This window comes from Lacerta agilis, chromosome 2 (assembly GCF_009819535.1).
Source record: "Lacerta agilis isolate rLacAgi1 chromosome 2, rLacAgi1.pri, whole genome shotgun sequence".
Lineage (NCBI taxonomy): Eukaryota > Metazoa > Chordata > Lepidosauria > Squamata > Lacertidae > Lacerta > Lacerta agilis.
In genome coordinates, this window is record NC_046313.1 from 118247248 (window position 1) to 118270396 (window position 23149).

At 40.7% G+C, this 23149-nt stretch overlaps 2 protein-coding genes across 2 annotated transcripts in view; both read left to right on the top strand.

Moving 5' to 3' along the window:
* The window catches only part of LOC117042595 (zinc finger protein 91-like), a 258539-nt gene that overhangs the window by 149276 nt on the left and 86114 nt on the right, over window positions 1-23149 (top strand). The gene's annotated exons all lie outside the window — the stretch shown is intronic.
* Window positions 6992-21936, top strand: LOC117042213 (vomeronasal type-2 receptor 26-like). The gene is made up of 3 exons (XM_033141742.1): window positions 6992-7726; window positions 19586-19712; window positions 21038-21936. The coding sequence occupies exons 1-3, from the start codon at window positions 6992-6994 to the stop codon at window positions 21934-21936; spliced, it is 1761 nt and encodes a 586-aa protein (XP_032997633.1).

The following is a 23149-nucleotide window of genomic DNA, read 5'->3' on the forward strand; positions in this document are numbered from 1 at the left end:
GTTGCGATGGTGGTGGAAACACTCCTACAGGTACGCACAGAATGACATGACTGAAGTTTTAACTTTGGGAAGGACATGGACATTGATTTTAGATAGTCAGATAGGAGATGAGTGGTCTCTGGAAAATTAAATTTGTCAGACTCGGACAATAAGAGAACTTGGCTAAAGTTTTGTGTCATCTGTAGAATATCAGGATGCATGTGATAATGGCCTCATGTAGGCATTTCCTCATTACTCTGCCAGCAATTTAATATCATAAACTGTGCTTGATAAGGGCAATTTGAAAGTATAGAACCACGTGTTTTCAAGTCAACCGGTTGTCTCCTTTTCAGAAATAGCTGCACCTGGGCAGAATCTGTCTCTCTGGAAATGCATTTGTAGCTTTCCATGTGTCAGTTTATATTGAGCTCTCGTCCTGTTTCTTCTTTATGGTCCAGCTCTCACTTCCATACGTTACTACAGGGAAAACCATAGCTTTAACTATACGGACCTTTGTCGGCAAGGTGATGTCTCTGCTTTTTAAGATGCTGTCTATGTTTGTCATTGCTTTTCTTCCAAGAAGCAAGCGTCTTCTAATTTCATGACTGCTGTCACCATCTGCAGTGATCATGGAGCCCAAGAAAGTAAAATCTCTCACTGCCTTCATTTCTTCTCCTTCTATTTGCCAGGAGGTGATGGGACCAGTGGCCATTACCTCAGCACAAAGGAGGAAGAATGGTGGGCAGATTAGGATGGTCCAACATTGGAGATGTCGGACCCTCCTGCTTGAGGAGATGGTGTTTGATATCACAAGCACACGTGACATCACCAGTGCACAGTGGGCACCCATAATGTTGGGTCGAACTTGGCACACCTTATTTTGAACTCCCCTTTTGGATTTTTATGTTGTGAGCTGCCCTGTGATATTTGGATGATAGACAGTATACAAACAACAACTTGGATGTGTAAGATGGTTGGGCCTCACCAAATTCATTGGGATACTGTATAAAAGCTTGAATGGGGCTTCAAAGGGCTGGATGTTGCTGCACTTGTCCATAGAATATTTGTCTAGTTTTTGGAATTTATTTGTTGGGCTGGAGAGACCTATAGGGGATGCAGATGGTGTATCAACCACACTATTGCCCAGTGGCACCATGGACTGAGATGGCACAGGTGGTCTCTGGCATGGTTTTGGAGGACCACAGCAATGCATAACTTACCTTTGGGGCCAGCTGGGACTTAATGGCTTCTACAACAATCATTGGACTTAATCAAATAGCTGCAATGCACCCTCTCTGGGTCTTTTATTGAGAGATTTAGTACTTTCGTTGGGTTTTGGAATTCATTGTTTAGGCCTATTTCATAGAATCATAGAATCTTAGAGCTGGAAGGGATCCGAGGGTCATCTAGTCCAACCCACTGCATTGCAGGAATGTCAGCTAAAGCATCCAGGACATATGGCCCTCTGACCTCTGCTTAAAAACCTCCAGGGAAGGATAGCCCACAACCTCATGAGGGAGACCTTTCCACTGTCAAACAGTTCTTATTGTCAGAATGTTTTTTCCATCTGCTTAGTGGGAATCTCCTTTCCTGCAACTTGAAGCTATTGCTTTGAGTCCTACCTTGCAGGAGAAAACAAGGTTGCTCTGTCCTCTATGCAACAGCCCTTTAGATATTTGAGGATGGCTATCATATCTCCTCTCAGTCTCCTCTCTCCCAGGCTAGACATACACAGCTCCTTCAACCGTTCTTCATAAGGCTCGGCTTCTACACCCTTGACCATCCTGGTTGACCTCCTCTTGCAATCGCTCCTCCGTTGGAGGTAGGAACTTTGTGGGCCTTTGGCCTGATCCAACCTCAGGGCTCTTTTCATGTCAATCAGGTTCTGCCAACGTAACCTTTAACCTTGATGATCCAGGGCAGCCAATTGAGTAAACATGTTTTCTCCTGCTCTGCACCTGCTCCTATGCAATGTCAGGGGAGATCTTTCTTCCCTTTACAATCATCAGAATCACAGTGATCTATTTCTATTATTTCCTGAGTCCAGGTAGCCCCCCCCCCTACCACTTGAATATTGCCTTTGGGAGCAATAAGGTAAATATCGTAATTAAGGGCAGCAGAAAGTTTTTTATTCCACTGTGCCTGAAAGGTTGGATGTATAAAATATATATTGTGCCACAAAATCCTGGGGGCAAAGACATAGAGGAGGTGAAATGAGAAGGTACATCTGTATGATGCTGCCTTCTACATCAGTAATTTAGACGGACGAGCTTTCCAGGAAGGGGACATCCTCAGCCTTGCCTGCAACAGGGAGCAGAGATTGCACCCTCTCACCTTCTTGGTGCAAAAGAGATGCTCCACCACTGAACCATCACCCTTCAGCTCTGAGACCAGAGCTAGACACCTCCCTGTATCTGTCAATTAATTGCAATCTCTGGTTTGCAGGAATTTGGGGCTTATTAAAACGAGCAGCTAGTGTTTGGTGTGTAGCAGGTAGAGCCAGAATGATAGCACTGCTTGTGTTGCTGCCTCTAGCAACCTACGGGATGCAGCTGAGGGCAAAATGCCCACTGAATCCAATCAAGGAGCAAATATTGGCTTCAAATTTTTACCGGCTTACAGACTACCTCATTAGTGGAGTCACATCTCCAAGATACTTTAATATTCAATATCCTTTCACCTTTTCCAGCACCCCTGTCAGCAGACTTGAGTCGTAAGTTTGCAGTATTTCTGCATCCTACCTACTCTCCATTTTCCATGATACACTTGTTTTCTGATAACCTTGAACATTTTCATTTCATTTCATTAATTTATTCAAAGAGTTCTTTGTGTCTTTTCAGTTGGAAGGCAACCATGTTTCAAAGCAATTTATAATGTGTTTCATGGAATTAGTAGTAGTTTTGATATGTGCTGTTAGAATCATAGAATCATAGAGTTGGAAGAGACCCCAAGGGCCATCCAGTCCAACCCACTGCCAAGCAGGAAACGCCATCAAAGCATTCCTGACAGATGGCTGTCAAGCCTCCGCTTAAAGACCTCCAAAGAAGGAGACTCCACCACACTCCTTGGCAGCAAATTCCACTGTCCAACAGCTCTTACTGTCAGGAAGTTCTTCCTAATGTTTAGGTGGAATCTTCTTTCCTGTAGTTTGAATCCATTGCCCCGTGTCCGCTTCTCTGGAGCAGCAGAAAACAACCTTTCTCCCTCCTCTATATGACATCCTTTTATATATTCTCCACTGTTCTCCAAAGCATAACTTGTTTTCTAAAGGTTAGGAAGTGTTATGGGGTGTGTTTGAGTTGCAGGTTTTCTGTAGTAAATAAAATGGGAACACAATTCTTTTCTCCATGCACAACAGATTCTATGCACCTGCAAACTGTAAATGTCTGCTGTGTTTGGTCACTTGCAATGTAGGCTGTGGGGTCAATTTGGCTCAAGGGAATTTTGGTAGGTCATCAGAAATGAGGCTGATTTGTGTTCCGGTCTTTCCTCCATCCTCCTCCCTTGGAAAAAAATTCTGCTGACACAGGTACAGGTACAGGTACAAGTACAGGTAGACCTCTGACTCACTTTGCTCTACTTCCTCGCCTCTTTTCCTAGTTGCTTTGATTAATAAAAAAATAATAATAATGTGACTTTCATTTCACTGAATAACTGTGTGACACACTTATTTCACAGCTTTGTGGATAGGAAGAACTCACACATTATTTCCTTCTCCCTTGCTGTCCGGGATATGAACCACAACCCCAGGATCTTACCCAACATCACCCTGGGCTACAGCATCTATGATACCTATTCTAAGGGAAGACTGACTTCTGAGTGCATGACAGACCTGCTTGCTGGTGGGAAAATCAATATTCCAAACTACAGTTGTGGGAAACCGAAAAGGCTGCTAGCTGTTCTTGAAAAGAGTGAAATTGACATCTCAAGGCACATTGCAAGCATGTTGGGCATCTACAAGATCCCACAGGTAATCAGTTGGCTCAAGTGAAACACACCTGGCAACATTAGCCACCTAGTTGTTGTTGTTCTGTTGTTGTTGGCATCTGTCTGTCTTGAAAGACAATGGAGTGAGCCTCTGGGATGAAGTGAAACCACTGTGTTTGCAGTATCAAAGTGACCTCCACAGTGCACAAGCTTAAGCAGTGGGTATGGAGGTCCTGCCAAGACATCAAGACCTCCCTCTCAGCCTCACTGCTGTGCTCCAAAGGAAAGCAGAACAATACATTTGGCCCAAGCTTGGCTGCAGGAGTTGCTGGAAGGAGGCAAACAAATCAGCACTCAGCTGATTTAGGATTTGTGTCGGGTTCACTCTTTAGCTTCTTCTTCTCCCAGATGTTGGAGGGTATGAAGGGTTATGGAACTCCCTTGCAGTTGAGGACAGACAAGCCCCTTTCCTCCTTTCTTTCTAAGGCCTACTGAACACTTATCTTTCAGCAGGCATTTTAATTAAATTTGGTTATAGTGCTTTACCTTCTTGGTTGTTTTTTATTGAACCTTTCTTAACTGCATAGAGAATTTTGCCATAAATTGGTATAAAAATTGCTTTTTTAAAAAAAAAAAACTGTGTGTCCCCTCCCCAGTTCATTTTTATTGGTTTTTGGTTTCTTTAGACATGTATTCATCATATCACATTTTAACAACTTAATTTTGCTGTAATTAAACATATATTTTAAAAACCTAATATGGGGGGGAAGGAAAAATGCATACTTGTTTATTTGATTCATTTGTAATGCATTTATATTTGATTTCCTTCCCCTTCATACTTGGGTCCTCAATTTTATTTAATTGACTGCCCCTCCTAATACAGCCATTCATCCAGTAACCTAGTTCCTTTTTAAAATTATTGTTATTTTGTTTTTTGTTTTTGTTTTTCCTTACAGGAGGTATTCTAAACGAGTCAAAAAAATTAATTCTCCATAATGGTCTTTAAAATATTGTTTGAATATATTCCAATCATTTTTAATTTTTTGTTTTGTTTACCGGTATCTGACCTGTCAGCTTGTCCAATTCCACATACTCCATTAATCTGACCAACCAATCTCTCATTGTCAGGAAAGTCTAATCTACTTGCTAAGATGTCTGTGAAGATTTCGTTATTGAGTAGTGAAATGGGTCTGTAGTTTTTAATAGCTGTTTTACTAGCTGTTGATTCTGTTCCCTTTGGAATCAGACTTATGCTCCTCCACATGCAGCTGCTGGGTGACCTTGGGCTAGTCACACTTCTCTGAAGTCTCTCAGCCCCACTCACCTCACAGAGTGTTTGTTGTGGGGGAGGAAGGGAAAGGAGAATGTTAGCCGCCTTGAGACTCCTTTGGGTAGTGATAAAGCAGGATATCAAGTCCAAACTCTTCTTCTTCTTCCTCCTTCCATGATCCTGGCAATTTTCATGTGTTTTGGTTGCCCTCCTTGGACACGTTCCAGCTTGTCAGTATCCTTCTGGAACTGTGGTGCCCAGAACTGGACACAGTATTCCAGGTGAGGTCTGACCAGAGCAGAATACAGTGGTATTGACCAAAATGGTCAAAGGCCTGGAAACGATGCCTTATGAGGAATGGCTTAGGGAGCTGGGTATGTTTAGCCTGGAGAAGAGAAGGTTAAGGGGTGATATGATAGCCATGTTCAAATATATAAAAGGATCAAAACAAAATAGAAAATTCTTTCCAGTAGCACCTTAGAGACCAACTGAGTTTGTTCTTGGTATGAGCATTCGTGTGCATGCACACTTCTTCAGATACCAAAATATGCACACGAAAGCTCATACCAAGAACAAACTCAGTTGGTCTCTAAGGTGCTACTGGAAAGAATTTTCTATTTTGTTTCGACTATGGCAGACCAACACGGCTACCCACCTGTATATAAAAGGATGTCATATAGAGGAGGGTGAAAAGTTGTTTTCTGCTGCTCCAGAGAAGCGGACACGGGGCAATGGATTCAAACTACAAGAAAGAAGATTCCACCTAAACATTAGGAAGAACTTCCTGACAGTGAGAGCTGTTCGACAGTGCAATTTGCTGCCAAGGAGTGTAGTGGAGTCTCCTTCTTTGGAGGTCTTTAAGCGGAGGCTTGACAGCCATCTGTCGGGAATGCTTTGATGGTGTTTCCTGCTTGGCAGGGGGTTGGACTGGATGGCCCTTGTGGTCTCTTCCAACTCTAGGATTCTAGGATTCCCTTGATCTAGATGCTATACTCCTATTGATGCAGCCCAGAATTGCATTGGCTTTTTTAGCTGCTGCATCACACTGTTGACTCATGTCAAGTTTATGGTCTACCAAGACTCCTAGATCCTTTTCACATGTACTGCTCTCAAGCCAGCTGTCACCCATCCTGTATTTGTGCCTTTCATTTTTTTGCCCAAATGTAGTACTTTACATTTCTCCCTGTTGAAATTCATCTTGTTTGCTTTGGCCCAGTTCTCTAGTCTGTTAAGGTCATTTTGAAGTGTGATCCTGTCCTCTGGGGTATTAGCCACCCCTCCAAATTTGGTGTCATCTGCAAACTTGATCAGGATCCCCTCAAGCCCATCATCCAAGTCATTGATGAAGATGTTGACTAAGACTGGGCCCAAGAATGTTGAATCACTTTCTTGCTTCACCTATTCTTTCCTCCCCCTGGGGACATTGTTTCTGGGGTATTCTGTTGTATTGTGTCTAGTACACCCGCTGTCTTACACAGTTTCACTTTAACTGTTCCTCCAGGGGGTTTCTCTGTCTTTTGCTTTTTAACTCATTCTTTAACCTCAGCTTTCATCCCCTCCTTCTCCTTTATTGATAGTCCAGGCAGTGTACTTTTTACCAAGTAATAGGGGGCTTCCTTTTTATCCCCCTTCTTGATGCCAAATTTATTTGTTCAGTTGTAGTTTCTTTTGTAAGGTTCCCTTTTTCGCTCTATTACATTATGGGGATATGGAAAAATCCTGACACACAAGCCATCATTCTCTTTCCCTTTTTCTCACCAGCTCAGTTATGGCTTTGTTCTTACTGATAAATTCCAGTCACCTTTTGTCTACCAAATGGCCCCAAACCAAGAAATGCAGCACCAAGGGATAGTCCAACTTCTCCTGCATTTCAGGTGGACGTGGGTAGGCCTCTTTGCTCCAGACAATGACAATGGAGAAAGGTTCCTGAGTACCTTGACACATCTGATGAACAAAAGGGAAATTTGTGTTGCCTTCACACAAAGAGTACAACGAGAAACTTGGCTATGGATACCCCATGAAGCACCTGCAATGTGGAGACAAGTCAATGTATTTGTTTACTTTGCAGACTCTCAAATTGGACTTTACATAATCATAGAGGTACAGTCCTTACTCGAAAGGATACAAACTGGGGGGAAAGTCTGGATAACCACACTTCTTCAGAACAAAATGTTGTTACGTGATATTGACTGCCTTAAGTATACCCATGGCTCTTTGTCCTTTGTAATGAAGACCAAAAAAAGTATGAAGAAGGACCACTATGAGCCAATGTCCTTGACTAGTCAACAGTATTCAGAAGAAGCATTTGATTGTTCATATTCAAAGCATGCCTTGTCTGTGAGAGGTATGACCAAATGCAGAGAGAAGGATAATGTGAAGATGCTGCCCCAGGAAGAGATTGAAAGAATCCTGTCCCAAGACAGCTATGTGAACTACTTGAGTATCCAAACTGTGGCTCATGCCTTAAATGCTGCATATTCAACCCGGTCAAAGAGGATGTCGATTGTGGGTGGAGGCAGCTTGGATCTTCAAAAGCTACAGCCATGGCAGGTATGTCGTTTTCATTTTGCAAACTGCAATTTGTTGTTGTTGTCATCGTCTCCCCACACACAAACCTCTGGGATCACAGTCACCAGAAATTGTCTTGCACCGAGACAGACCACTGACTGGCCATTGACACTGTTTTCACCTGCTGGTAGAAATCCATCAGAGCTTCTCCCATCCAGGTTCCCAGGTGACGGGAATTCTACACAAGTTACAGGTGGAGCACAACAGAATTGGCCCATCACTGTATGGCAGGTCAAGTCCACAGATTCAGTGTGGTATATTCCTGCAGACAGCAGTGTCATCCAATAATTTGCAGGAAACAATTTACAGACTGACTTCAAAGGCAGCAAAGTATAGAAAAAGATGTGGAGCTCATCGGATCAATTCTCTGATTCAATATAATGATGATAATAATAATTTATTATTTGTATCCCGCCCATCTGACTGAGCTTCCCCAGCCACTCTGGGCGGCTCCCAAATGAATGTTAAAACAATACAGTGTTAGATATTAAAAACGTCCCTAAACAGGGCTGCCTTCGGATGTCTCTTAAAAATAGGATAGCTGCTTATTTCTTTGACATCAGATGGAAGGGTGTTCCACAGGGTGGGTGCCACTACCGAAAAGACCCTCTGTCTGGTTCCCTGTAACCTCACCTCTCGCAATGAGGGAACTGCCAGAAGGCCCTCGGCGCTGGATCTCAGTGTCCGGGCTGAACGATGGGGGTGGAGACGTACCTTCAAGTATACGGGACTGAGGCCGTTTAGGGCTTTAAAGCAGTTAAAGACTACTTCTTAGCAACCTCCTACACTGTATAGTTTGGGAATCCACAAAAGGTCTAAACATGTAGAATCTAAATCTAATAGGAATATTGGGACTGACTTTTTTTACAGAATGTAATAAACACACTAGGACTATACATTGCCACATTAGACTATCATTAGACAGGAATACTCTTGCAAGCTTTTATCTTCCTTTTTTTTTTTTTTTTTTTTAACAGTTTCTTTATTGTTTTGCATCTTAAAAACAAATAAACAACAACAAAACTAAACACATAAATGAACAAAAAATATATACACTTTTGTCATATTATATGGTTTGCTGACTAGCTTAAACTCTGCCGAGTTTCTTGACTTCCCTCCACCTCTACATTAGTTTTCCAAGATACCTCATTCGTTCGCTTTTCTTTAATGTTATCTGATTATATCATTCAAAATATTTCTTCTAAATTTTCCTTTTTCCCTTCTGCTGTTTTGCAAGAGTTTTCGTCACACCTGTAAGTGAATTACACATTTCTATTGTCTTTTAAATATTCTAGGAATTTACACCAATCCACATCTATCTGCTGATCTCTCTGATTTCTTATTCTATTTGTTAATTTAGCCATTTCTAAATATTCCAATAGCTTCCTTCTCCACTCTTCTACCTTTGGTAAATTTGATGTTTTCCAATTCTGGGCTAGCAGGATTCTTGCTGCGGTGGTTGCGTATAGGAAAAATCTTTGATCTCTCTTTTTGATTTCATTTCCCACCATCCCCAGCAAGAAAGCTTCCGGTTTTTTTGGAAATGTGTATTGGAATATTTTTTTTAGCTCATTATATATGGTCTCCCAAAATGTTTTAACTTTTCCACATGCCCACCACATATGGTAGAATTCTCCATCTTTTTTTTCACACTTCCAACACCTCTTATTATTTTTCCTGTACATTTTTGCTAGTTTCACTGGAGTTAAATACCAGCGATACATCATTTTCATGATGTTTTCTTTTAATAACGTACAAGCAGTGAATTTTAAATGGTGGTTCCATAATTTCTCCCACGCTTCCATCTGGATGTTATGTCCTACATCTATGGCCCATTTAATCATAACTTCTTTTATTTCCTCGTCCTTTGTGTACCACTCCACCAAATAATTATACATTTTAGATAACAGTTTCTCGCCTCCCTCCAGTATTTCCACCTGAAATTTAGATTTCTTTTTGTCAAAATTTCCCTTTCTTTTCTCTTCATTAAATAAATTATTTACTTGAAAGTATTGAATCCAACCTGTAAATTTATCTGCCACTTGCTGAAAAGGTCTAATTTTCCATCCTTTCTCCGTGTCTACTAGCAGTTCTTCATATGTTATCCAGTTGTCTTCGGTGTTGATTTTTTTTAACGTCAAAATTTCCGTTGGGGATAACCATCTGGGAGTTTTCCTTTCTAATAAGCTTTTATACCTCTCCCACACCTCATATAGTGGCTTTCTAAACACATGAGTTAAAAATTCTTTGTGAACTTTTACTTTATTTTGCCACAAATATGAGTGCCACCCGTATCTGTTGTTAAATCCCTCCAAATCCAAAATTTCTTTATTTTTTAGTAACATCCACTCCCTAATCCAAATCAAGCATGACGCCTCATAATATATTTTCAAATCAGGCAGTCCAAAACCGCCTCTCTCCTTTTTGTCCACCAATAGTTTATGTTTTATCCTGGGCGGTTTTCCCTGCCAGACAAATTTTGATAATGTTTTTTGCCATTCCCTGATTTGGCTTGTCCCTTTAACCACGGGTAGCATTTGGAAGAGAAATAATATTCTTGGTAGAATATTCATTTTTATACTTGCTATCCTTCCCCAAAAGGACAACTTTAATCTGCTCCATGTTTCTAAATCTTTTTTGATTTCTCTCCATATCGGGACATAATTGTCTCCAAACAGATTTATGTTTTTTGGAGTGAGCCAAATTCCCAAGTACTTAATCTTCTTAGTTGCCATAATGCCATATACTTCTTGCAACTCTTCGGTCTCCTCCTTGCTCAAGTTCTTTGTTAGCATTTTGGTTTTCCCTTTATTTATCTTAAGACCAGCCAATCTCCCAAATTCTTCTATCACCTTCAACAATTTCTCCATACTCCTTTGTGGTTCCTCCAATGTAATCACAAGGTCATCGGCAAACACCTTTAGTTTAAATTCTCTCTTCCCGATTTTTATTCCTTTGATATCTTTTTCTCCTCTTATTTTATTTGCCAGGATCTCTAAAACCAAAATAAATATAAGTGGGGATATGGGACAACCTTGTCTTGTCCCCTTTGTTATCTTGACATCCTCTGTTAATGCACTATTAATAATTAATTTTGCGGATTGGTCCGAATAGATGGCTTTAATTCCATTTATAAATTTTTCCCCAAATTCCATCTTTCCTAATATCTTTAACATAAATTGCCAAGATACGTTGTCGAACGCCTTTTCTGCATCAATAAAAATCAGGGTCGCCTTTTTATCTATTTTTAGGTCCAAATATTCAATCATATCCACTATTATTCTTATATTATTTTTCATTTGGCGGCCGGGTAAAAAGCCAGTTTGGTCGTTGTGTATCAGCTTATTTAATGTTTTCTTTAATCTTTGAGCTAAAATATCCGTAAATAATTTATAATCAAGATTTAACAACGAAATTGGCCGGTAATTTTTAACATTTGTCAAATCGGTATCTTGTTTTGGGATCACCGTAATAAATGCCTCCTTCCATGAATCTGGGATTCGTCCATTCATTAGAGTCTTATTCATTACTTCCAGCATAGCAGGTATCAAGTGTGGTGCTAAATCTTTGTAATATTTTGCCGTTAGGCCATCGGGGCCCGGAGCTTTTCCAATCTTTAGTTTTTTAATTGCTTCCTTCAATTCTTCCTCCGTTATTTCTGCATCTAATTGCTCTTGGTCTTCTTTTGATATTTTCTTTGGTTTATTATCTTCTAAGTATAAATCCATTTCCTCTTCTTCCTCGATTCCCCTTTTGTAAAGTTCACCGTAAAATTCTTGAAATGCTTGTTTAATTTCTTTTGGGTTTTCGGTCAATTTATCTTTCCATTTGATTTTGTTTATAATATTCTGATTTAATCTCCTTTTTAACTGCCACGCTAATAATTTCCCAGTCTTATTAGCGTACTCAAAATTCTTTTGCTTCAACCATTTTAATTTCCACTCTAATTCTTGATTTATTAACGCATCAAATTGAATTTGTAACATTTTTATATCTTGCTTTAATTCTTGATCTTTCGGTTTCTTTACCAGTTGTTTTTCCTTGTCCTCCAGCTCTTTTATAATTTCCTTCTTTTTCTTTTCTCTCTCCTTCTTTCTAATGATATTTTGCGATGTCAAAAAGCCCCTCATTACCGCCTTACTGGCGTCCCACACCACATTTGAATCCGTTCCTTTATTAGCATTTAATTCAAAATATTCTGCTATTGCTCTTTTTGCTCTATCCACCACCTTTTGGTCATAGAACAGACTCTCGTCCATTTTCCATCTTCTCCTTTCATCTCCATATATATGGCATTATGGTCAGACATGGTTCTTGGTTGGATTTCAACCTTATTTACTCTTAGCATTACAGCATTTGATACCCAGATGTAATCAATTCTACTTGAACTCTGGTTAGGCTCCGAATAGTATGTATATTGTTTTATATTTGGGTGTTTCTCCCTCCAGGCATCTCTCAAACTTAGGTTTTCTACTAATGTAAAAAATGACTTTGGTAATTTGCCTTCATTGGAACCTAGTCTCCTTATTGTTCTATCCAGTATTGGGGCCACTACACCATTTAGGTCTCCCAAGAGAATAATTCTTTGGTCCAAATATTCCGTCAGGCTATCCTCTAATTTTTTATAAAATTTTGATTTTTTATTGTTTGGTGCGTATATTCCCACCAGCAGGATTTTTTCGCCTTGCCAGATAATTTGTACCATCACCACTCTTCCCTCTTCGTCCTTAAAGATCAGCTTAGGTTCCAATTTTTGTTTTACATAAAATACCACCCCACGTTTTTTCTTTTGATCTGCCGTTACAAAGTCCAAGCCTAACCTCTTATTTATCAAAACTCTCTTATGTTTTTTTGAAATATGGGTTTCTTGCAAACATACAATGTCCAAATTTTTCTTAATCAAAACGTGTTCTACTTTATTTCTTTTGTATTTATTGTTTAAACCGTTTACATTCCATGACTCAATTCTTAGAGTCATGTCCTTGAGAAAATTTCTCGTTAAAACTACTTAAGTATTTACACTGTCTTCCTTTGCTTGTTCCTCGCTTTCTTCTTCTTCCTTCTCCTCCTGGTCACTTTCCTCTTCTTCTTCTCCTTCTTCCTGTTCTTGTTCCTCTTCCTCTTTTTCTTCTCCTCCCACTGCTCCTTCTTCCGGTATCTCCAATTCCTCCTTGCTTTTCTTCTTTTCCTTCTTTTCTCCCTCTAATCCTAACTCTTTCGGGTATCTTCTCGTAAATTTCTTCAGCTCCTGCTCATTTCTTATGTTGAACCTTTTATTTTTGAAATAAAAAGTTAATCCTTCCGGGAATTCCCACCTGAAGCTTATTCCTTTTTTGTTTAAGATTCCTGCTAATAGGCGGTATGGATCTCTTTTTTGTAAAAATCTCGTTGGGATTTCTTTATAGATAAAGATTTCCCTTCCGCCAATTATTAATTTCTGGGTGTGACTTAATCTCAAAATTTCATTTCTTATATCCAATGAATTAAACATCACCAGGCAATCTCCTGGTAGTTTCTTTGCTCTGGCCTTAGCCGATTTCACTCCTATTCTAAAAGCATTTAGAATAGAGTATTCCAAATTTTCTTGTTTTACATCCAGCCATCTTGCTAATTCTGTCACCAGCCTTTGCCTGATGTTCTCATTTGCTTCCACAGGGATTCCCCGGAATTTAAGATTCAATTGTTTTTGTCTGAGTTCGAGCAAAGCTAACTTATCCAACATTTCCTCCTGTACCTTATTCACATCCACCACTTCCTCTTTTACCTTCTCTGTCTCTTTCTTTGATTGATTTACCTCTTTTTGTATTCTCTTAACTGTGCTTTCTATTGTTTTGGACTTCGCCTTTTTATCTATTTTTAGGTCCAAATATTCAATCATATCCACTATTATTCTTATATTATTTTTCATTTGGCGGCCGGGTAAAAAGCCAGTTTGGTCGTTGTGTATCAGCTTATTTAATGTTTTCTTTAATCTTTGAGCTAAAATATCCGTAAATAATTTATAATCAAGATTTAACAACGAAATTGGCCGGTAATTTTTAACATTTGTCAAATCGGTATCTTGTTTTGGGATCACCGTAATAAATGCCTCCTTCCATGAATCTGGGATTCGTCCATTCATTAGAGTCTTATTCATTACTTCCAGCATAGCAGGTATCAAGTGTGGTGCTAAATCTTTGTAATATTTTGCCGTTAGGCCATCGGGGCCCGGAGCTTTTCCAATCTTTAGTTTTTTAATTGCTTCCTTCAATTCTTCCTCCGTTATTTCTGCATCTAATTGCTCTTGGTCTTCTTTTGATATTTTCTTTGGTTTATTATCTTCTAAGTATAAATCCATTTCCTCTTCTTCCTCGATTCCCCTTTTGTAAAGTTCACCGTAAAATTCTTGAAATGCTTGTTTAATTTCTTTTGGGTTTTCGGTCAATTTATCTTTCCATTTGATTTTGTTTATAATATTCTGATTTAATCTCCTTTTTAACTGCCACGCTAATAATTTCCCAGTCTTATTAGCGTACTCAAAATTCTTTTGCTTCAACCATTTTAATTTCCACTCTAATTCTTGATTTATTAACGCATCAAATTGAATTTGTAACATTTTTATATCTTGCTTTAATTCTTGATCTTTCGGTTTCTTTACCAGTTGTTTTTCCTTGTCCTCCAGCTCTTTTATAATTTCCTTCTTTTTCTTTTCTCTCTCCTTCTTTCTAATGATATTTTGCGATGTCAAAAAGCCCCTCATTACCGCCTTACTGGCGTCCCACACCACATTTGAATCCGTTCCTTTATTAGCATTTAATTCAAAATATTCTGCTATTGCTCTTTTTGCTCTATCCACCACCTTTTGGTCATAGAACAGACTCTCGTCCATTTTCCATCTTCTCCTGACACCTTCTCCTTTCATCTCCATATATATGGCATTATGGTCAGACATGGTTCTTGGTTGGATTTCAACCTTATTTACTCTTAGCATTACAGCATTTGATACCCAGATGTAATCAATTCTACTTGAACTCTGGTTAGGCTCCGAATAGTATGTATATTGTTTTATATTTGGGTGTTTCTCCCTCCAGGCATCTCTCAAACTTAGGTTTTCTACTAATGTAAAAAATGACTTTGGTAATTTGCCTTCATTGGAACCTAGTCTCCTTATTGTTCTATCCAGTATTGGGGCCACTACACCATTTAGGTCTCCCAAGAGAATAATTCTTTGGTCCAAATATTCCGTCAGGCTATCCTCTAATTTTTTATAAAATTTTGATTTTTTATTGTTTGGTGCGTATATTCCCACCAGCAGGATTTTTTTCGCCTTGCCAGATAATTTGTACCATCACCACTCTTCCCTCTTCGTCCTTAAAGATCAGCTTAGGTTCCAATTTTTGTTTTACATAAAATACCACCCCACGTTTTTTCTTTTGATCTGCCGTTACAAAGTCCAAGCCTAACCTCTTATTTATCAAAACTCTCTTATGTTTTTTTGAAATATGGGTTTCTTGCAAACATACAATGTCCAAATTTTTCTTAATCAAAACGTGTTCTACTTTATTTCTTTTGTATTTATTGTTTAAACCGTTTACATTCCATGACTCAATTCTTAGAGTCATGTCCTTGAGAAAATTTCTCGTTAAAACTACTTAAGTATTTACACTGTCTTCCTTTGCTTGTTCCTCGCTTTCTTCTTCTTCCTTCTCCTCCTGGTCACTTTCCTCTTCTTCTTCTCCTTCTTCCTGTTCTTGTTCCTCTTCCTCTTTTTCTTCTCCTCCCACTGCTCCTTCTTCCGGTATCTCCAATTCCTCCTTGCTTTTCTTCTTTTCCTTCTTTTCTCCCTCTAATCCTAACTCTTTCGGGTATCTTCTCGTAAATTTCTTCAGCTCCTGCTCATTTCTTATGTTGAACCTTTTATTTTTGAAATAAAAAGTTAATCCTTCCGGGAATTCCCACCTGAAGCTTATTCCTTTTTTGTTTAAGATTCCTGCTAATAGGCGGTATGGATCTCTTTTTTGTAAAAATCTCGTTGGGATTTCTTTATAGATAAAGATTTCCCTTCCGCCAATTATTAATTTCTGGGTGTGACTTAATCTCAAAATTTCATTTCTTATATCCAATGAATTAAACATCACCAGGCAATCTCCTGGTAGTTTCTTTGCTCTGGCCTTAGCCGATTTCACTCCTATTCTAAAAGCATTTAGAATAGAGTATTCCAAATTTTCTTGTTTTACATCCAGCCATCTTGCTAATTCTGTCACCAGCCTTTGCCTGATGTTCTCATTTGCTTCCACAGGGATTCCCCGGAATTTAAGATTCAATTGTTTTTGTCTGAGTTCGAGCAAAGCTAACTTATCCAACATTTCCTCCTGTACCTTATTCACATCCACCACTTCCTCTTTTACCTTCTCTGTCTCTTTCTTTGATTGATTTACCTCTTTTTGTATTCTCTTAACTGTGCTTTCTATTGTTTTGGACTTCGTTGATAGCTCTTTCACTTGTTCTGTTAACTCTCCTACCACCTTATCAAATTTCTGATCCATTGACTCTTTTAAATCTTCCAACCTTTTTTCAATGTTCAATTCACTTTGCCTTATTTCCTTTTTAATTTCTGTTAATAGCCCCTCCCACTCTTTTCCTTCCTCCTGTTTCGAAGTCCTTCTTTCAGTTGGGGTTGCACTTCCTTTATGCCCTTTCATCCTGCTATTTATATCTATTATTTATTATTCCTGTACTTATTTTTTCCCCCACCAGGGGGCTTTCTTTTGCACAATTCCGTTCTTATACTTTTTAGTGCAACCACTTTCCCCCCCTATAGATGGCGCTTCTCTACGCTATACAATATACAGTAGGGTGAGCCCTCCCACACCGTTACTTTCAGTTTCTTTGTTCTCGCAAACCCTCCGCTACTTTCGCTTTCTTTGTTTCAACCAGGCTTCCCTTTTCGATATTATGTTTCCAAAATACAGTCTCCGCGCTCTAATTCCGAGGTTTTATCAATCAAAGTCCGAGTCCCAAATCCAACCTAGCAGTCCAGGAGTTCTTACCAATCTTACCAGTCACAGTTCGTTTTTTAAAAATGAAAAGAAAGCGATGATCCAAACCTGCAAAGAAAGATCCCCCCCCCAATAAGCCGGCCCTTTGTCCACGCAGCTCCTTAGCTTCTTAACTTCTCTCAGCCTCCGATTCTTTCCGCCCCCGTTCTCCCTCGGTCTTTCAGTTCGCCCGGAGGTTAGCTGCTAATTTTATATTTTTCAAAGTCCGCCAGTCTCCTCAAAGTCCGCCAGTCTTTTCTGATAATCCTCAGCCGATGTTTGTAATCCACGAGGCTGATGCCTCCCCTCCTAAATCCTCCGCTCGCCCGTCTAGTGCTTTTTGTATAGGGGGTTTTCTTTCCAGCAAGGAAAAACTTTACAGACAGATTTTTCCCTCAATACGCTATTTCAGGGGTTCTCAGCATGCTCTCTCACAGTCTCTACAGACCAGTCCGCCCCTCGTTGTCTCTCGGCCAAATCGGGACCCCTCTTGTCTCCTCTGCTTTAGCCTTTGTTTAAAAAGCCCGATATCAAACAGATGACTAAGCGAGAAGGAAACTTTCGCTCTTCTCCTCCCCTCTACGAGATCTCCGCAGCCTTTTATAACTTAAACTTTAAATATCACTGTCCGTTTTGATCTTCACAACCCCCCGGCTCCGATGGTAACTTACCGAGGAGTTTTTTAGAGTCTTTTCTCACTTTCACAGGAACGTTGTCTTTAGTTCATCTTGCGCAGTTTTTCCGAGCGCCATTTTCACGCTAATGTAGAGACGGACTCCCTCTTTACGCCTCTTACATTTGTCCCGATCACCAAAATGCCGAATGCCAAACTATAACTGCGGGTTTCCAAACACCCACCAAACTCTTTATTTCTCCGATCTTACTGTTTTGGAAGCGGGCTGCTTTTCATCTGGAGCTCGAGGCTTCGCGTCGTTAGGAGGGTACGATGTCCCCGTCTTGTGTCTGCCCTCCGCTCCCTTCTCCAAAGTCCTTTTTTCCAAAAAACCCTGGCTTTGGGAGCACAGCAAATGACACTGCCGGGTGCACTGAACTTCAAGGTAGCCCCCCTTGAAGTAGTTGGGTCCGCACAGCCTTTGCTCGACCCCCTTTCCTCCTAATTACGCTCGGGGACCCCAGAAGGGTCTCTCCGCGCTCCTCACGATGGCCGCAGCTCCACCGGAAGTCCCGCAAGCTTTTATCTTCCAATTAAAACCACACACCTGCATTATATGTAGGGCTGCCTCTGAAGACAGTTCAGAAATTTCAGAAGATTCAAAATTCAGCAGTCACGTTGCGCACCGGGACAACACTTTTTGAGCATATTACATCGATCCTGGTCCAAAGACATTTGCTGCCAATTAGTTTCCAGACCCTAATATATGAAATTATGCTGGTTCTTATTTAGAGAAGATTAGGATGGAGAGAGAACATGAAACCATGTTCCATAATTCAGCCCTGCGTACTCATTGCTGGATTTTCCTCTGTCATTCTAGTTTCATCCTTTCTTGAAAGAAGTCCAGTTCTACTCTAATACTTCAGCTGATGGACAGTACTTGGATGAGAATGGGGCACTGGCCGTTGACTTCGATATTGAGAATTGGGTGCTGTTTCCTAATAACTCTCATGATAGAGTGAAAATTGGGAGAATAGAGAGACTAAAGTCCTCAAATCTGAAGTTCACCATTAACCCAGAAGCAATTGTATGGCCCAAGTTATTCAAGAATGTAGGAAAAATTGGATCTGTCATTTTATTAGCTATGACATCTGCTATCATAGAATCATAGAATCATAGAGTTGGAAGAGACCCCAAGGGCCATCCAGTCCAACCCCCTGCCAAGCAGGAAACACCATCAAAGCATTCCTGACGGATGGCTGTCAAGCCTCTGCTTAAAGACCTCCAAAGAAGGAGACTCCACCACACTCCTTGGCAGCAAATTCCACTGCTGAACAGCTCTCACTGTCAGGAAGTTCTTCCTAATGTTTAGGTGGAATCTTCTTTCTTGTAGTTTGAATCCATTGCCCCGTGTCCGCTTCTCTGGAGCAGCAGAAAACAACCTTTCACCCTCCTCTATATGACATCCTTTTATATATTTGAACAACATTTCAAATGTATTTGAATGTATTTGAACAACATTTAGAATAGTACATATGAGGCTTTGTCTGCAATCATTTGGACGCTTTCCTGAATCTACGTTCCACTGAGTTTCATGGATCCTGCTCTTGACTAAACATGTATTTAAATTCAAAGTAAATAGGAGAATTTCCAAAGCAGAGCAGAACACATTTCCCCAACTTAGTGCCTCCAAATATTGTGGACTATAACTCCCATGCAACCCAGCCAGTATTGTGCAAAGATATCTGAGGGGCACCAGGTTGGGTAAGGCTGGAGTATAGAAAGGTATTACACATCTGCTTGGGCACAGAGACATGGCACACAAGCAAATTGGGCATTAAATTCTGCTCTAGGTGCAGTCTTTGGAAGCAACACCAAAGTCTCTGCTGGCAGATGTGATGGCAACAGATGGAGGATTTTTATTGCTGTGCATATTATGGTTTATTCCATGCTCCTGTTTGTTGTTAAACATAAAATATCAATGTCAAGGCAGTGGGGGTGGGGAAGAAGAAGCACCGAAAGATTTCTCTGCTATGCACCTCTGCAAAAAAATGTAACTGCCCATAATAGAGCCTGGGGTCACCTGATGTTATTGGAAGCAAATATCTCCTCTCCGAGATCCTTCCAAAATTCTATTACCGTATCTGTTTCCAAAATTACAAATTCACCTATCACTTTCTCCTTAGTGCTCAATTTTCTCTTTATGCCTAGATGGTGCCTCGTTCAAGATGCACAGAAAGCTGTCTCCCTGGACATTCCAGAAAAGTCCAGGAAGGGAAGCCCCCATGCTGCTATGATTGTTCTCCCTGCTCAGAAGGGACCATCTCCACTCAGGAAGGTAGGAGAGGATCTCAGAGAAAATGGCCTTTGATGGGAGGATGGGGCAAATATTTGAGCCAGTCAAACCAAGATGTTAATAACCATAATTAATGAGCAGTTATACTCTTGCTGTATTCTTTGTTCTCTAATATGGACGGACCTCCTAGTTTGTGGGGAGGGAGGGACCCCACACTCTCTTATGACGTCCTTGCTGGCTATTCCCTCCATTCTGTTTCTCTTTCCATTATCTCATAGCTAGGTAACTCTTGTGTAATCTGCTCACTGTCTGTGTCTCTCCCTCTTCAGAGAGGAGCTGATCTGCCTGAGAATGCATTCCCCAATTCGCTGATTCAGACTATGCCCTGACAGGCACCTCTTTTTAAAAACAACAACACTGGAAATGTCACCCCATGAATGAAATGCCCTCTTCAAGGATGTTTCACCTATTGCCAGCCTATAATGTCCCCACAGCACCAGAATATTTTTTTGTCCATGTAAAATTTAATTTGCCCATCTGCTGAGACTTGTAGAATTTTTCAGGATTTAATTATGGTAGCTCCCCTACGGAATTTTGTCTTGTGGTTTTTATATTGTTGTTTTCCCATTCATCATTTTGGTTTCCAGTACATCAGCCATTTAGTTTTACCGATGGATAGGATCCAACCATCCATCCATCCATCAATAAAAAGCAACTCCTAAGAAAACACAAGGATATAAGAAAGCCCTTTCTGCATAGAAAGAACAGCCCTCCCACCCCCCATGTGATCTCCAGCAACTAGTATTCAAAGGCATTCAAAGGTCACGTCCAATGTTGCAGGGAGTATTGCAAGTCAGTGAATCTAGTCCTTAGGAATGTCTTGATGAGGGGAAAGTGGGCAAGAGAGCCAGGGTGTATTGGGTTCACCAAAACTGTGGCCTCCAGAGGGTTGTTGTCCAGCCATGGAGTCAGTCAGCACTTGGGCCAGGGAGACCACCTGACGATTTCTGAGACGTCCCAGCAGTTCGGGAATGGAGGTAGTACTGCACAATTATATTCCTCCAAGTTGCTTGGAGGAAAAATAGAATTATTACAATATATTACGAATAAAGTTGGGGCTTAACACATCTGTTTCTCAATATTAAAACATGACAAGAAGCTGCCTATTGATCCATTTAACCCGCAGTTGTCTAATCCAGGGGTTCATCATTATTTCTGCCCTTTGCACTAGATCTTAATTTTTCATGGTGAAAAACAGCAGCTGGGTGCTGCTGCCAACCTGTCAATTATCAAATGCCATAGTGATATCAGCAAATTTTGGTGTGTGACTGATGTGAGGATACTGAAGTGTGTTTTCCTCTCTGCAGATGCTGATGAATGCACCAAATGTCCAGAAGATCAGCATCCAAATGAGGACCGAGATCAATGTGTCCCCAAATTGTTGACCTTCCTGTCCTATGAAGAATGTTTGGGGAGCCTCCTAGCTTCCCTTGCTCTCTCCTTATCCTTTACCACAGGTTTTGTGTTAGGAATCTTCATTAAATACAAAGAAACTCCAATAGTCAAAGCCAACAACAGGGACCTCTCCTACATCCTCCTCATCTCTCTTCTGCTCTCCTTTTTGTCCTCCTTCCTCTTCATTGGGAGGCCAAGGAAAGTGACCTGCCTTCTCCGACAAACAGCCTTCTGCACCATCTTCTCAGTTGCTGTCTCTTCAGTCTTGGCAAAAACCATCACTGTGGTCATGGCCTTCCTGGCCACGAAGCCAGGGAACAAGGTGAGGAGATGGCTGGGGAAGAGTTTGGCCAACTCTGTTGTCATTTCCTGCTCCAGTGTCCAAGTTCTCATCTGCAGCACCTGGCTGGGTATCTCTCCTCCATTCCCAGACTTTGACCTGACCTCCCAGCTTGGAGAGATAATTGTCCAATGCAACGAAGGTTCTGTTGCCATGTTTTACATTGCCCTTGGCTACATGGGCTTCCTGGCTGCCATCTGCTTCACGGTGGCTTTCTTAGCAAGGAAGCTGCCTGGGGCCTTCAATGAAGCCAAGCTGATCACCTTCAGCATGCTGGTCTTCTGCAGCGTTTGGGTGTCCTTTGTTCCCACTTACCTGAGCACCAAGGGGAAATACATGGTAGCCGTGCAGGTCTTCTCCATCTTGGCCTCCAGTGCTGGGCTTCTGGGATGTATCTTCATCCCCAAGTGCTACATTATTGTGCTGAGACCTGATCTGAACACAAAGGAGCACCTGACAAGAAAAAACTAAACATGGCATTTGATCCTTAGCTCTAGAGGGATATCATAAAATTGTACAGTTGGAAGTCCCAGCCACAATCTCAACTGGAGTTAAACTGTTTATGACCCATAGCAGGATTTCATAAGCTGCTTAAGAAGTTGCAAACTGAATTGCTAAAGTACAAAATGAACTTAGCTAAATTAGAATAAAAATGATATTAAACTAGTTACATAAAAGATATCAGTAAAAGGTCTTATGGGAAAATAATAATAATAATAATAATAATAATAATAATAATAATAATAATAATAATAATAATTTATCCAAGGTGGTTTGTTTATAAAAAATAAGGACAACTAAAAACATGGGGAAATTATGAAGAATAGTTACAAAAATGTTGCTTTTTCAAGGGGCCAAAAGGTTGCTTACTTGCCTTTTCAAAAGGCCAAGGGGTCGCATAAGAAGCTAGACAACAACAGGAAACTATACAAACACAGGAAACCCATCTTCATAAGCTTGTGGTCAGAACGCCCGAAAAGAGGGTGGCGCTTCATCAGGGTTAGAACTCTGTAGGCCTAAAGGATGTGGCTTTATCACTAAATAAATGTGTAAGAGCATAGGAACCTGCTTCCTTATTAGGACAAAAGTCTTCAAGGATGGCGGTCTCCGAATTCAGAGGAATGAGAGATGTCAACAGAGACGAAGATTTTAGTATTTTAATGAGGCCGTCATGATAGGCTGTGAACCCTGCATGCCCCCACGTCCACAAGCCATAAATCTCTGGAGTATGGCGTCCGGCACCTTCTGTTGCGCAGCTTAGCTTGCTTTCGATTTCAGCAGAGTTATACGCAGCCTTCTTCGGAAGCAACCTCCTGCAAAAAGCGTCTGGAAAGCGTCTAGAACAAACTCAGAACAGACATCCTCGCCTCTGACCGCTCCGTGAAAACACAGAACGGAACGAATAACTGGGAAATACAACAGTAACATTACATACACAGAATGAACAATGTCATTTCCCCTGTGGGCTGGACGCAACTGCTGAGCTGAGTATAACCCTTTCAGCTCATTCCTCACATGCCCCCAACCAATGGGGAGGCAGGGCAGGGAACTTGCGCTCAGTTGAAGGGAATATATGCTTGTGCTTTACTGAACTGGGGTGTGCCTGCTTTCGGACAACCATCCTTGCAAGAATGTGTAATCAAAAGGGTCCCAGGACTCACCACCTCACGAACTTAAGCAGTCG